This window comes from Dicentrarchus labrax, unplaced genomic scaffold (genome assembly GCF_905237075.1).
Source record: "Dicentrarchus labrax unplaced genomic scaffold, dlabrax2021, whole genome shotgun sequence".
NCBI lineage: Eukaryota > Metazoa > Chordata > Actinopteri > Moronidae > Dicentrarchus > Dicentrarchus labrax.
The window spans coordinates 13,863,762-13,880,213 of NW_026136702.1; the positions used below are offsets into that span (position 1 = coordinate 13,863,762).

Below are 16,452 nucleotides of genomic sequence, written 5' to 3' on the forward strand. Positions count from 1 at the left end.
GAACTTTGCTGGGAAGTATTGGTATTGAGTAAGCACTGGAAAGAGTAAACGCAGGAGCAAACAGCCTCATTTTTATTTTATCTATCTATTTATATATATCTATACTTTTTTTTTGTCTTTGCTGCATCAGTAAGGTAACTGCAGGAGCTGTTGGGAGCCTCTGACTCCATTAATAACTTGTGCAGTGGGGACCTATTATGCAAGTCCTGAAACCTGAGAGCCAGTCACCTGTTCTGCTACCTGAGCCTGGGCTCTAGGGACGGAGGAAGAGAGAAGAAGAGTAGCCAGCCTCATTGAGCTGCCTGCCCACAGGACTAAACTCATATGGATAAGGCCTTCGGTACTGCTGGAAGCTCCAGAGATCCCTGGTGGGTGTTTTTAACCAGCAACTAAACCTGAGGCGTGTGGAGGGGAATGAATAGACTTAGAAATATCAAGATCCACTGAAGTGTGTCCACTGTTAAATTTCAACCAAGGACACCAGCTCGCCTTCTCTTTCATTTTCATCAGCTCTCAACTTTCCAGGCAGCTAACATACGCTTACAGGGTAATTTGTATGAACATATTGACTCAGTTGATGAGTTGTGCTTTGCTCCTTGATCCCCTGTAAGCTGAAAGGAGTTTTCACTGGGGCTTGTGAAAAGACCTCACAGTGCTCTCAGCTACTGGGTGACGGCGGGAATGTGTTGTACTCCCAGCTGAGTGCAGGAGAGCTCGCACTGTGGCTGATATATCTGTTCCAAAGAGAGGAGCAACAGTTGATGCCTTGGCCTTGTCGCTCTGCTTTATCAGGTAAGAAGGTGCCACAATATTTGCTATCAGGGTTGGACAGTAGATTATGTCAATAGATTATGCTTATTTTTTTTCTCTGTAATAATTTGAGTTTTTTTCAATGGTAACAGCAAGACAAACATGACGACAATGATATTATATACTGTATATACATCTAAAAAATAATAAATGTTAGGGTATAATGGTAGGACAATAATAATTGCAAAGGTATATGAATACCAGTTATTTTGGATATTATGTTCACAAGCAGTACCAATATAAAACCAAAACCAAGCTGCAGACTTTTCAGCACTAGTTAGTTCATAAATAGTCTAACATTAATAGTCTGTTCTTGCTGTTTCAGATGGGGATGAATGTTGAATATCTTTGTAGAATTTGTATGTTTTCCTACTGTGAATTCAAACAGATTATGGCCCATGTGACCACATTCCAGTGACCCACAGTCGAGACCATTACAGCACGCTTGACTCAGTCTGACAAATTTCTCCAATACAGAAACCGAGTATGTAACTGCTGCAGATAATAATAAGGAGCATTTGTGTCATCTTTATTGTCAATTTTGAACTGAACAATAAGAATGTGTGTTCAGAAAGTAATTTGCATCAACGTTTGAAACTGCAATATAGAGGTAATATTCCTCATACAAGAGGCAAATTCAAGTCATTAGGTGACTCCTGTAGGTTAGGTTTCTTTTCATTCAAAAATTGTTGAACTGGAGTACAAAAGACAGCGTGCAGAGAAATAAAAGACATTGTGAGTATAAAGAAAAATGTCATGAGACTATAGTCCATGACAAAAATAACCTCAGCTCACACCAGCACGTATGACACATCTGAATACAAGCATTTTGTCCCAGAGCTCCCTCAGTGAGCCTCGTTTCGACACTGGCTGTGCTGATGGGTTTATCTCTCATATACCCACAGCTCTGCACAGCCAGACTGCTTACTAACCAGCTGCAGGTCCCATGGCTTCCCTCTCTGTTCCTGGCACTGTCAGGAGCACAAAGGTTTACTCAATCACTGGTTTCCATGCATGCAACAATAAACATATGGCCACATCAGCCAAGTAAAAACCCTGTCTGCTCTCTGTGCTGTCACTCTGTCTGTCTCTCTCACAAATGCACACTCTGTTTCAATTTTTTCCTCTCATACTCATCCTCTTGCATATTTTTCTCTGTCTCTCACAGACCTGTAAGTTGGTGCATAAGGTTTACTTTTATATTCTATATTTTTATGTCAACAAATTCCAAGACACCAAAAGCAGCAATGCGTCTTTCTTTCAATACTCTCCGAGTTCCCCTCCCTGTCGAGACCCAAGTCCATTCATTCAATGGTATAAATATATTTTTTTTAAATGGCCACAAATACATACATGCATTTATAAAAGTAATTTCCTAAAACTGCTAGTAAAAGTTAAACATAGGACTACATAATGCATTGATCATGAACTCTTTTCAGTTGTTGTTACAGAGTGTAAGCAGGATAGTATGTATTTAAGGCTGCAGGATGGTGTATGCAAAATCAACTCAACAACAGTGTCCATGTTCAAGTGATGTCAAATGTTCAAGGATCAATTCAGTGTCGGTTTTTATGGGATTTGTTGACAATAAGAAAAATATAGAATATCACCAGACATATCCTTTAAAAAAGTTTTTATTTTTTAGTCCCACCGTGACTTAAATTATAATATTTTCCTATTACAGTAAGGTATTCACCACAAATCTCTGTAACAGCGTTGGTGCTCCTTAGCATTTGACATGTCTCTGAACTCTACTGGAGGGATCAACACAATTCCTCCGACAGATATTTTTGTGTTTTGATGATAGTGGTATAGAGAGCTATTTAACACCCAAATGTATTCAGTTGGATTGAGATCTGGTGACTTTGAAGACTATACAGTAGCTGATGATTTTACTTTTCTTTTCTGTATTTAAACAATACAGTGAGTCCTCATTTCCTATAGAATCATCTGCATTCAGTATGTTTTCTTACTCTTGTTGTACATCTGTATATACATCATACATTAATATAGACAAACCTTTATACACTATTCATATATGCACATACAATACATGCACATGTACCCATATATATATCTGAGTATATTAATTTGCACGCTGTCCATACTATAGCATATATGCTGTTAAATAAATGTTTTAGCTGAAAGACTGTTTTCACCCTCAGTTTCATTGTTCATAGAAATTGTGTTTAAATCCTTCTTTTAAGGGAAACGTCCTTCAGGTCCCTTTCTCTCACACAATATAAACTCCTATCCAACCCTCTTTTGTAGAGTGCAATATTATAAAACTTGCTGTTGTTCCTCCAATTACACTTGCTGGCTGGGCAAAAATAAATCAAAGAAAAAATGGGGTGAAACTGTGAATGTATAAACTTCTATTTCAGTGTTGTTGTTCAAGCCCACATTCCTGTCCCATGTGACTCACCTCAAAGTGGAGCACACAGGGTAAACATAATTACTTTTCTTGTATTATATACACTGTACCATTCATGCAAACATCTTAACAGGCCAACGACATGACTTCAATTTGCAAGGTCTCACTGTGACATTGTATAACACAGAATGAATTGCTCTGTATGCATGACAAGTTTATTTAAACAGTAAATTGTCCCTCCATTTGTTATAATCTCAGTTTTATTGACTGCAATAGCTACACTGGGCTTTATACCAGCTGAATGGAGAGAAGCGCACTTGGTGTATCATGATTATAAAAACTGAATTATACTGAGTGGTGAATAAAATGAGTCGATAAGCCCCTTCCTATGTCTTCAGAAACAATAGGCCTAAACATTTAAGCTATTGTTTGGTGTTAAGGAATTATCCAAAATGTGCCAGGCAAGCAGGACAGATAACCATGTTAGGAGAGTCATCGTCAGCTGAGCTGAGGAGCAGAGAGGCAGAGAGAGAGATTTTTCTTTTGGGTGCTGATAGGTGGGAATTAACATGGCTCTAAGCATGGAATAAATGATGGAATGATAAAGTGAAGTGAATAATGTGATATTGAAGTATTAGCAGAAAGACTATTTTCAGTGACAAGATAGCTGTACTTTTGTGATGAGTAGGTAAGTCTGATAATTGTGTTTCAAGTTGAGTATGTCTTTGAAGTGCACTTCCTTTTTATGTCATGTATGGTGTGTGCAGCCTAGTTAAAATCTTAAGGTCCTAAGCAACAATGTACAATTATTTCTTTTTATGTCGTAAATTGACAGATGAAAAAGCAGAAGACAACTGGTTGATGTCCGTGGGTTCCCACAGTTGGAGACTTCCAAGCGTATCGACACCTAACATCAATGAGGTAAACAGGTTGCACTTACCTGCTTACATAAGGTCTTATGGCATAGAAAGTTAGTGAACACTGTTTCTGCAGATACTGAGTGGATACACTGCTGCACTCAGTTCACTTCTGTTATTTGTTACTCGAAGACGCAAATGTTTTTGCCTCAAGGAAGAAGACATTCTAATTTTTACATTTTCTGAGAATGCTTGTTGAACAAATTGCTTTTTGAACTGATTGTTGTTATGTATATTTCAGCCAGAAATCTATTTCACTGTCATCGCTGTCAACTAAAAATACAAATAATACAAATGATGTAAAACTGTATGTCTGAATATGCTACAAAATACTCTCTTCTATAATTATATGATGTTTGATCTCTGATTTCCATCACTCCAGTTTACATTCAAGCAAGAGACAAAATTACTCATTAAGCCAAATTATGTTTGCGTAAAACTCTCCTGATATTTGGGTCTTGGGAATGTGAGCCAACACAAGAGCTGTTTGAGGAAGATGTTTAATTGTTTGCCCTTCAAACAAGGAGAAAAGGAAAATGTAAACCAACAAGATATCCTGTGTGCAAAAGCAGCAGGAAAGTATGTTTAATTCAAGTATCTACTATGTGTTCAAAGTTTGTTTGATTTTATTTAATTTTTTTCTGAATTGAGAAATGTAAATATTAGACTGGTAGTGTTTTGAATGTCATGGATAATTTGTCCCCAAGTGCTGCCCATCAAGTTACACATTGTCATGGCAACAGCAATGGATCAAGAAACAAGTCAAGCAGGAGAGCCGATAATAAGTCCCTACAACCACATCACAGCGGCTAATATCTTTGTATTTGCACTCTTTCTTGGTTTCGTTGGAGTTACAGAATCTTTAAGTTGGCACAGGAGTCAATTGCACACTTTGAGCACAACTCTGATATGTAGCTTTTTCTCTTTTCTCTGTCTTTTCATAGGCCTCAAGTAAGGATATCACTGCTTCACTGCACAGGAATGTCTTGTCACGGGCTATGTGGTGGGGGCAAGAGGAGAAGGAGAGTGTGTCCCTTAAAGCAATAACACACGCTGCCTGCTCTCAGACTGCAGATAGTGGATCTTACAGTGGCGCTTCCAACCTGTTCAGGACTGCAAGTGTCCCAGATGTGGTGGGAAGGAGTCCAAAGCCAGCATTTTCTTCCATTACCATTACAGCTCGGAAGGTTTTGCCATCACGTTCCACCTCACAGGACCCTGTGTATCCATCCACACTAACACAGCATGTGAAGGTATCACCTCAACCAAAACTATCAGGAACTTTTGGAGGAAAAGCCTCATCCATATCCACGAGAACAATGAGAGTGTCAAACTCTCAACTGGATGTGTGCAGACAGAAACCTACAATTGTGATGCCAAATGAGTTCAGACAGGCCTACTCATCAGCGGATGGATTGGCAGTGAGAGATCGAGGAAAGAGGAAAGAACAACTTGTACAACGCAGACTGAGCTACACAGAGGGCGACAGAAAGCGGGACGTGATAGGTGGCTCCTTATTGAACCTGTCCTCACAGCCTTCCTACCGGTCTTGTATCCATCTTGAGGTGCCTCTGAGGTCAACTAGCTCTGTTGTGTTTTTGGACAAGTCCCTCTGTATTTCCCTTGTGGAACTAGAAGGAAGAAGTGCAGGTCAACCCACTTCGTACATGTCCACCCTGTCTGTTCGCCTTGGTGTCTCATCCTGCCGCAGATCCTCTACAGATAACAAACCAGCAAAAACAAATGAGGGTTACAGGAGACCTAGAGCAGGCCATAACAAACGCAATGGCCGAGAAAGGGGTTTGGGTCATTGCGGAGGCCCTCTATCAAAGCATCGGGGCTACAAGGTCGAGCAAATAGCACCCGCACATGGTGTTAACAGCAATGCAGATGATTCAGACACACAGCGCCACAGCAATACTTTGGGATTATTGTCATTCAGAGGGCTCAGCCCCTCAAACACAAAGGCTGGAAGGCAGAAGAGGAATGCAGATGAGGCAGCCTTTCCTACACGAAGCAATTTCAGACACAGGCAGCACACTTCCAATATAGGCCCAGGTATGAATTTCATCACTTTGCTTCAGAAGGGAAAATCTAAAGGACCCACACCAATTGATCTGTATATTCCTTTCAGTGACCAATATATTCTTAAGCTGTTGTAGATAAGATCACATTTCCAAGGCGTACCAGCTATCTGAATGTGGTGCCAAGGTGGTCTTAGTTAAAGTTTTGATTTGTTTCACTCTCACTTTTTGATTTATACACCATGCATTGTTAATAGAACCACACCCACCCACCACACTTCTCTCACTGTACATTCACACTCTTTAAAATAAATCCCAACTTGTACACACACACTCAGTCCAGCTGCAGACTAAAATAAAGAACAAGCAGTTTGATTTATCCTCCTCTGACTTCCAACACTTCTATTTAAAATCTTAAGTTAGCAACTGCAACTGTATATATTAAAACTGCTTTGCTTAATCTAAAGATAGGCTGAATTTGCATGATTTTGAACAATCTTTCTCCAGATGTACAAGTAAGGAAAAGATTAAGGTTATATGAGGGCTGTATTAAGAAATATAATTTGGTTTGTGCCACTGAGGAGCTTCAGTGATTAATTGTTGGTGGCAGACTCTCTTTGGGGGGATATAAATGGTAACTAACAAAACATAGTAGTCCTAAAGTAACAGTGTTGGATGTGGCAGTCCATGTTCGGTCTTCTGAAAGGTAGCTAAATAATTAAATTATGCGATCTCAAAGGAATTGCTCAGAGTTTTGGGAAATACGCTTATTTGTTTCTTGCCAAGAGTTAGATGATGAGGTCAATATTGATACATGTCTGTATGCTAAATATGAAGCTACAGCCAGCAGCAGTTACCTTAACTTAGCTTAGGACTCTAACACTAGAAATGAGGGAAAGAGGCTCATTCCAGCCGTAACAAAACCCAGCTACCAGAACATCTAAGACTCACTAATTAACACATTATATCTTGACAAGTGTAAAAGAAAAAGACTAAAAATTATGGTTTCACCTGAGTTTATGTGATTGCATGATAATGCATGATAATCACTGATGACAAGATTAAGGAAGTCACTGTGCCTAGCCAAGAAATAGTCCAGCTGTTTCTCCCTGTTTACATTCTTTATGCTAAGCTAAGGCTGGCTGCAGCTCCATGTTTTACAGATGGATGTGAGTCGTAAGCTTAATGAAGCCATAAGTCTCCATACAGAATGTAGACGATGGCTACTGTACCTAACATGCAGTGAGTGGACCTATACAGTACTGGCAGTGGACTCACAGCTAAGAGGACTCAATAAATATGATGTCACTGCCTGAAGCACTTACATGGGCCGTCTCACAAAAAAACAACTGCAACACTTAATTATTAAACCACTATCTCCACTCATTACATTTTCTGCACCATCCCACAGATTTTTCTCCTGTGTTTTCTTATATAAACTTTTGTTTTTCTTTCACTGGGCACTTCATTTATTGCGATGCCTAAAGGGCAAGACATATCCTGTGGCAATAGCTTGCCCAGCATGGCAACATTACATTTTTGTGTGGGCTTCCTGGAGCAGGTGATGGTGCTCTGTCTACATGCCACGTGGTCATGGCAGGTTATTCAGTGGAGATATATATTCCACAGAAGGTAGAGGAATGGGGTTACGGGTGCAGAATGGATGCACTGTCATCTTATACATTATTCATAGGCCACACTCATGTTCCCTCTGGGTTTTTTTCTCCCTATGAGTTGTGGGGGTAGTGTGTGTGTGTGTGTGTGTGTGTGTGTGTGTGTGTGTGTGTGTGTGTGTGTGTGTGTGTGGGCGTATGGGTGCGTGTTATAGGGTCAGTTTGAGGTCTGTTCATTTTCCCGCTTCTCCAGATCATAAAAGCTTAGATGGAACTTGGAGAATTGTGAAAATTGTGCTATAACTCAAAGGGGAAGAATACAGTCATCTGGATTACATCTTCTGTATCAACACCACATAGTACATAACAAACAACAAAGATAAAACACACCTTCTTCAAATTAATATATATATATATATATCCCTGTGAAATTTATTTTTTCTTTGCAATCAAATTTCCCAGTGATATCTCTTCGTTCTGTGTTTCTCAAGTGGACTCTAGAAGATGGAGCAAGCGAGCAGACAGCGACAAGAAAGAGGAACGACAAGACCATAACTGCTCCACGGAGCCTCAAAAAGTCTCTGCTTTGGACAAAACCTGTTCCCGACTGAAGGCAGATTCTCTGGAGGGCGAAACCAAGACTCTCAGCCTCAAAGTAGGAGCCACATTTCAGTTCATATTTTTGTTGGCGATCTTTTCTCAATCATTACTCATATTTTATATCCCCTACACAATAGGATCAAGCAAAAGGATCCCGAAGTAAATCTAACCTTAGGGTTGAAAGTCACTTACTGGAATTTTTCTGTAGCTTTTAGCCACATCTCTGGGCCTTCATCAACAGATTTTCTTTGCTAAATTGTCATGGAAATAGATCAGTTGTTATCATGTGACGGGTATAACAAGTGAGCATATATGTGGGGGAGGTTCTTTAGAGATGGTCTCCCTGACAACTGAGCAAACTGAGGACACAAGATATGACTGAAAGTTCCATAGAATTTCTATTGATTTAGCATTGCACGTCATGCTCATGCAGAGATGAGGAGCAGACTACAGAGATCTTTTTTTTTTTTTTTAAGATACTGACTCAAGTGACATCACTTGAGGCAATATATTAGATTTTGTCCCGCTCCCTCTGGCACGACAAAGGCTTTTTACGTAATTTTTCACATGTGCAGTAGTTCTCCCCAAGACCTAAACCTAAACAGATTTTGATGTGTAAAATCAGAGTCACCCTTTAAATGGATGTTGTGCTAAGAATTAGCAATGTGCTAAGGCTCGATACAATATCACAAGTAGTTCATTATTCCTACTGATAATATTTTAGATATTACATTATATTTCCTGCAGGTTCATATAAAACAATTATGCAAGCCCCCACTGCTACTGCTTTTGATCCATCAAAGTTAAGAACTATCAAAGAATCAGTGAAGCGACTGAGGATGCAAATACCACAAAGAATGGTTCCACAAAGTACAGAACCGACTGACAACCTAAAGGTAAATTATGGAGTCAAGAAACTGCCATGAAAAGCTGTTTAGTATTATACTTATAAAGAACAACTGCAACTGTTTTATTATAAGATATGTATAAGGAAGTTCATTGTATATGGGACCTTAAAAACCTTTTATATATTTATATATTAGACTTTTTCAGTTAAGGTTTCCCACACAAAGAATCTCAATATGTTTACTCTTGAAATAAACATTATCACAACAGCAGCATCTCTTGAGGGGTGATTTTTACACTTGGAGACATTTTTGCTTTAGTTGGTGTTTGTCACAGCCTCTGCCTAGAGGGGGTTGAATGAAAGAAAATCTTTAATAATTACACAAATTTTCTTTTTTTTCTTTCCGGCTTCCTTTTTTTATTTTATTATTATTTTTTTTTTCAGTTTTTTGTTCTACCCACTTATCCCATGTAAAACATTTTATCTCAGGCAGTGAGGGGTAAAGATCCAGTGAGGTTTGTGAGGCTTTCAAAAGGATTCAGATTCCCCCTGTGAGTAAAGCTCTCTTACCTTTATCCCCTCTAAAGCTGAGCATAATATTACCATGTTGCCTACACCTCCTAGCTATTACAAGGCTGTGAAGAGGATTCTCGAAGGTTAAGGAATAGATTAAGGATATTCTAACCCAATGAAGATTTTTTTCTTTCCACAAGGATTAGTGTCTATGGGTTGTTCTGCATTCGTCCTACCAACAAGCAGCTTACTGTATATATCCCTCTCCCCACCCCAGGAGGCTTTGGAGCTCTTCAGGCCAGACTTCATCAGCCGATCTCAGGGTCGGTTGAGGAGGCTGGAGCAGAGGGCTCTGAGAAGGAGAACGCTTCAGGACTCCAATCCAGACCTGGTGCAAGGCCTTAGGGAGAGTAACTACAAACAAAAGAGGAACTGCACCACACCTGATCCACTTAGTGGTAAGTGCAGCTGAATATCTCTGCCTGAACCCTGGAAAAGCACCCCAATAAGGAAAACACAATGTCATCTCACTGGCCAATGGACTACCAACCAAAAAGGTTTCAGTTGTGCTGTCAGACCACCAGCAGCATACAAACAGCTCTAAGTTATATGATAAAAGATACTGGGCATTGTGGAAGTGTGATATCCATGTTAGTCGTGACAGCAAGCAATTCACAGTCTAGCACGTTGAGATAGCCTCCTGGGAGTCAGTCCAAAGCAGGCCCCCATCTTCAACATCGATCTTTTACCATCTGTGAGCCGTTGTTACATCACTTCTGCAGGGACATACACATTCATCAAATCATTGGATCGTTGGGATGAAAGCTCCTGGTATAAGGTATAAGAAGTAAAACCTCACACATACTGAACATGAACATGGACTATAGACTGTTTCTCTCGAATAAGCCATGTTAACCTCAACAACCTCAGCTGTTCTGGGGGGAAAGGGGGGGATTTTATTTTTTATTCGTCTTATAGTGTAGTGGCAATTATCCAACTTTGCTCTCTGGTGGCCATTATCTAGTATTGCAGATCAGCTGAAGCATTTTTCTCTTAAACCTCTGTATGCAGGGAATAAACTCAAGATGAGAACATCTAGAATATAATAATCCCTTGGATGTTTTCTTTTCAATTTGTTTCAGGTTTTTTTTTTTTACCACACATGAAAAAGGAAAAAGACAACATCATACACATAAATTCACAAATACAGATAAAATGAAATCAAGCATAGCACAGAGACACAACTAAATGAAGACTTGAGACCCAGACATGACGTAAATAGCAAAATACCGGTTATGAAAACCCTATTTATATGCAAAATGCCTAGGTTAAACCAGCAATTGTCAAAAATGTTATCCAGCAATGTATAAAAATTGCCTGTAATTCTATGGCTGCCAGTAAAGATGTTTCAGAGAAAACAACCAAGTAAGTAAATATTAAAAGATCCACAAGTACATTTTTGCATCATTACTTGTTATTTATCGTTTGACATTCATAAAGGTGCAGATTATGATTTCTGTGCAGGAAATGCTATTATATATTCAGTGTAAACACTGTCAGAGTCTTGCTCATCTGAAGCTGTCAGACTTACAAACTCTGACAAGGCTTTGTTCAGCTGAGCACACACCACATCCAACATTTCTCTCAGCAGTTTGATTCTTTGTCTGCTTTGTGAAAATATGGGATTTTAAAAGCTAAACAGGGAATTTGAAGGATTCTCTACAGAGGTTTGGTGATCTCGGAACGCTTTCTGATTATACCAGCATGAACACTTTTTTTCATACATTAATCACAGAAGATTGTTTACAGCAATATTTCTTTGCAGCAAAGCCAACTGTAGCTGACATTTGACTGCTCAACCCTGTAGTAAAACATTAATAACGTCGGGAGGCACGATTCTTCAGGTAAATGAAGGGCTCTTACTTGGTTTTGGACAGTCATGGGGGAGTCATGGAATTAGGAGCCTTGAATAGCTCACACTGGTGTCTGACTGAAGCCTAAAGTCTAATTATGAACAAAAGAATCTTCTCAAAAGAGTCTTGGTGCTGTTGAGCTGAATAGTCAGACTTAATAGGACTGGATATGGCTATGTATGGTATGTGTGTATTTGTGTCTTTGATATGTGTCCATGCATTTGTGTATGTGTGTGTGTGTGTGTGTGTGTGTGTGTGTGTGTGTGTGTGTGTGTGTGTGTGTGTGTGTGTGTGTGTGTGTGTGTGTGTGTGTGTGTGTGTGTGTGTGTGTGTGTGTGTGTGTGTGTGTGTGTGTGTGTATTTGTGTCTTTGATATGTGTCCATGCATTTGTGTATGTGTGTGTGTGTGTGTGTGTGTGTGTGTGTGTGTGTGTGTGTGTGTTTGTGTGTGTATATGTGTGTGTATATGTGTGTGTGTGTGTGTGTGTGTGTGTGTGTGTGTGTGTGTGTGTGTGTGTGTGTGTGTGCAAGTGTAGGTGTGTCAATACTCAAATGTGCAACTGTCTGAAAAAGAGAGATCACACACAGCCCTCAGTGTTCATTAACATATTCTAGATTAATTTACATATTAATTCCTATTTGTTATTCATATGTGTTTGTGTGTGTGTATGTGCATATTTGTCTGTGTGTTTGTGTGTATGTGTGTGTGTCCTAGATAACCTTTTCAAGCCAAGAGAGAGGTCTATATCAGGCAGAGAGATGCAGCTGAGGTCCAGACGGTGAGTTTCCCAGACGATGTCACTCTGTCTCTCCTCGCTCTTTGGTTATTATTCAGCACAATCCATCAAGCTTGTTTGTCATATCTGCCATGCATGTGGGTTTTTGCACAAACACGATGTGCGTTCACACACCCACATACTGTATGGATACAATAGATGTTTGATGTCCAAATGTCTTGACAGGAGATATGAGCTACCCTGTGTATACCTTATCTCTTCCTTTTTTTCTTGCCTTATCTGGAAAGGCACACCTGATCAGATGATGGCCGCCCATTGTAATTTTTTTCAAAAGCGACACTATCTGACTTGGAGGATCTCTTAACAAATTGGCTGTAGTTGTGGGAGTGAAAAATGAGTCTGTGTGAGACCTGTTTATCAGTGGATCCAGGTTTTTGCCGGCTGTGGTCTCACTAGATAATACCTTGTCTCTAGTAGCTATGCCAATCTGTTGGCATAGCTCAGCCACCCTCAGACTTCTGATACCATATTCCCCTGCCCTGTATGAATTTTGCCTTTTTTGTGTCTGTAGGATTTACAACAAGCTGCCGGAGGTGACAAAGAAAAAGGAGGAGGAGAAAAAGAGGGCTGTATCACAGACCAACAGACTGCGCGCGGAAGTCTTTAAAAAGGTAGATGGGACCTATTTTTAGTACAAAATCAGTTCAAAACACTGATTACTTATTCAGTAGAACAGGGAACAATTATATTCCAAAAATAACCTTGCAACAAAAGAAGCTTAAAATCCCAAACATAAAAACAATCAATTTATAACACTGTGCTTTAACTAAGCGTTGTGTATTGAAAGCATCTCATGCTGTTTAATACTGGACTAGGGTCTCATTTTAAAATTTGAATGCTTTTTGCAAGAAATTGTGTTGAAGAGGAGGTTTTTTTTTGGAGTCACTGTGGTCTCCTCACATTCATTTGTCACCCAGGAGGTGGGCAGTGGTTAGGTACAACATTTTATTACTTTTACTTGCTTTTTAGTGTTGAAAAACAATAATACAGTCCTCTGGGACAATTCAACTTCCACTAAACTAGGCCAACAATAGCCATCTTATAATTTTTGGTGGGGATAAGAAATGTTCAAAACAGGTGTCTGCACAGTATATTTTATGGCAACAATATATCTGTTTGTTTGTGTAATTGAATGGATTTATTTATAGATCGACAAAAATGATATGATATGATATGAAGTTATAAAAAACTAAAAAAGGAAAATCTAAACACAAATATCCACACCAATATACTTAGCACAACAAAAATACAGTGCATATTTTGATTTATTTTGGTGTTTTTCCCTAGCTCTTAATTTTTTCAGTTATTGCAATTCAATTAAATATAGATGACGCATACTCATTATGTCTAATTTAAGTGTAATTCAAAGGGGAGTTTGTGTATGTAAGCATCATTCATGGGGATAAAATGAAAGATGGTTTGACCATTGTCCAGCAGAGGTCACTGTTTGACTGCTAAACCCAGATCCTCTGTCATTTATCACATCTATCGCCCTAATAAATATATTGGCATTTAACATTTAGGTGCATTCGTGTTCCTCATATTTTATGTGAAATCTGATACTTTTCAAAGATGGGTGTTTTCTTCAAAATCAGACCAGGAAACTCTAAAGAACTTTAATTCCAAACATAGACTCTTACCTCATCACAAGCCTGTTTCACTCTCTATACCACAGCCTGATTGTGGCTTTCAGCACTGTAGAAACCAACCTACTGACATGATGCATAAGACCTGATTCAACAAGCAGCGTCTACGTCCTCCAACAGTGAGGGACATGAATGAATGATATATTTAGGACATGCAGTGTCAGACAGATCCATTCAGCTTCACCTCTAGTGAGACATCACTCACTCGCCCATTATAACCTAACCACAACAATGAATTCCCTGTCAGTCAGGTGAGATGTGAAAAATGTGAAGAGTTGTCTCCAGACTCTTGCAGGTAATTACACAATGATGGTGTCTTCAGATAGATAGTGTGTGTGTGTGTGTGTGTGTGTGTGTGTGTGTGTGTGTGTGTGTGTGTGTGTGTGTATGTGTGTTCTTTCCAAAATTTTATTCAACATGATCTCAAGATGATTCTTGTTCTGCCTCAGGCCTTCGACAATTTAATTTTTTAAGAAAACAGTGAATCTACAGTAAATCAGCGTTGTGTGGTTTACTGACGCAGCTAGCAACTATAACGCATAGTGTGACCTCAAATGTCTCTGCAAGAAAATATTTTATTTCTTGGGGAAATGGAGCAGGCGTGGCTGCTACCGTGCCAGTGTGACCTTGCCACCTCTCAAATGAAGCTATTAGCCAGGCTCAACCACAGTGAGATTGGGAGAAAAAGAGTGTGTTCCTCCCCGATAAACACTGAGTCGTGTGTGCTTTAGAGGCCTCATTTTTGTCAGAAAGTCTCCAACACACACAGAAAGGTAGAGCGCAGCGAAGAGTCACAGTGGGGTCTGATAGTGCAGGCTACAGGGTGGGTGTTCTTGAATGCTGGCTGAAATTAGATTCCAGCTGTTGGGTAGTACTGTAAGAGGAAGGTGATTGCATAGCGGGGTGTTTGGTCAGATAGCAAGCTAGAATTATTCCCCCTACCTGGGCTTGGATACCTCAGGGGTGAGGCTGATGGAAGTGAAAGCCAATTTAGCAGTGGGAGTTGCTTCTGTGTGATGCAGAGCTGCTCTTAAGAGAATCAGGGAGGGGAGGTCTAAGTGCAGATAAATGTGTTTTTGATCTGTTTTTTGTGGTGAAGTTTTCAGTATCGTTGTTGTTTTTCTTGTTTTGCAGAGACTTCTGGACCAGATCCTGCAAAGATAAAGAAGACAATGAGAGGCAAATGGGGTTAATTCAGTAACCGTTCAGGCTCTTCAGTTCTCTCCATGTATATTAAACATGACTGTGTGTTTAATTCAGTTAATCTTCTTTGCAAATCATTGCCATAACTGTGCATATGTATTCATTTTCTTCTATTTCTTTAAAAAAAAATCCTGTTTGCTCATTGTATCCTGACTGCTTTACAGTGCAACAAAATGCAACAGTAAACAAAAAAATTTGATTTTGCTGACATTGTCAATAAGCTTTTGCAGGGTGACAGGAAGACACATTAAAAGCAAATTTCTTTATTTTTCACCAGTATTTATATATGTATAATTTGATTGACACATAACAACTATTTAGATATTTCTGCTTATGCCAATGGCATACTATGGCAAAATAAGCTATTTTGTTTTTGCAAATTATACTGTATAAGTTTTCTGTAGATGAAAATTGTATATTATGCTCAAGGCGTATGTTATTAAGTTTGTTTGTGTGCACACACTGACAAAGCCCAACCTTCTCACCCACCACCAACACACTTATAATAAAAAAAGTGAGAATGGTTTGGCAGTTCAAATATTAAAGGATTTAAATTGTAATCTGTCTTCACCCAGTGATTAAATACAGATTAATCACATAATTGTATTAATTTATTTCCTAATGGTTTGATTCTTTACAATCTCATTTTCCTCTAATGTACCTCAAAATGAAATAAAAGTTTTTTCAAGGACATTCACTGTAGAAATAGTGTCATTTTCCAGGAAATTGAGTCTCAGTGCTCTGAGCAAAGCACCTTGATTCTGTCATTGGTACAGTACTATAGGTGTTTATAAAGTGGGAGAGGGGAGAACCATGTTTCGTCATTGGCTTCGCGTCTGCCTTGAGGCCACTGTAGCCTCCCATCCGGAACAGTGGAATTCCAAGCTAATCGAACTCAGGAGACACACAGCGCCTATGAAAGGGGCCTTTGTCACAGAGCTCTAAACCAGAGATGACATTGTAATAAGAGAGGAGACTTCTGAGAACTGCCTGGGACCGCAGTCCACATATAGCCCATAAAGGTGACTGACATCTCTGTGGCATTTAAACAGAGCCTGTTGGGATGAGGAGGGAACAGGGGAAGGACATGTGCCACAGGTCTCAGACAAACTCACTGTATAAATACATACTGTTGTGGCAGACCTTTGGTGAGCAGAGTAAATACTGACAGTGTTTTAAATCCCAAACAAAATGT

The 16,452-nt window shown here is 39.4% G+C and overlaps 1 protein-coding gene across 2 annotated transcripts; it reads left to right on the forward strand.

Annotated features, from left to right (window-relative positions):
• Positions 1-321: 321 nt before the first annotated feature.
• Positions 322-15,950, forward strand: LOC127377424 (uncharacterized). Of its 2 annotated transcripts, XM_051425290.1 has the most exons (8): positions 322-792; positions 4,020-4,105; positions 5,046-6,159; positions 8,230-8,393; positions 9,976-10,156; positions 12,327-12,390; positions 12,920-13,019; positions 15,189-15,950. In XM_051425290.1, the coding sequence occupies exons 1-8, from the start codon at positions 762-764 to the stop codon at positions 15,216-15,218; spliced, it is 1,770 nt and encodes a 589-aa protein (XP_051281250.1). In that variant the 5' UTR covers positions 322-761; the 3' UTR covers positions 15,219-15,950. The 2 variants fall into 2 exon arrangements, 1 of the variants encoding a protein (XP_051281250.1); XR_007887690.1 differs by lacking the exon at positions 12,327-12,390.
• The last annotated feature ends 502 nt before the right edge of the window (positions 15,951-16,452 follow it).

Excerpts from the sequence above, each read along its gene's own strand:
- LOC127377424 (XM_051425290.1), top strand. The coding sequence starts at position 762 with ATGCCTTGGCCTTGTCGCTCTGCTTTATCAG. Across the intron at positions 793-4,019 it reads TTGTCGCTCTGCTTTATCAG|ATGAAAAAGCAGAAGACAAC; the intron begins GTAAGAAGGTGC and ends GTAAATTGACAG. Across the intron at positions 4,106-5,045 it reads CGACACCTAACATCAATGAG|GCCTCAAGTAAGGATATCAC; the intron begins GTAAACAGGTTG and ends GTCTTTTCATAG.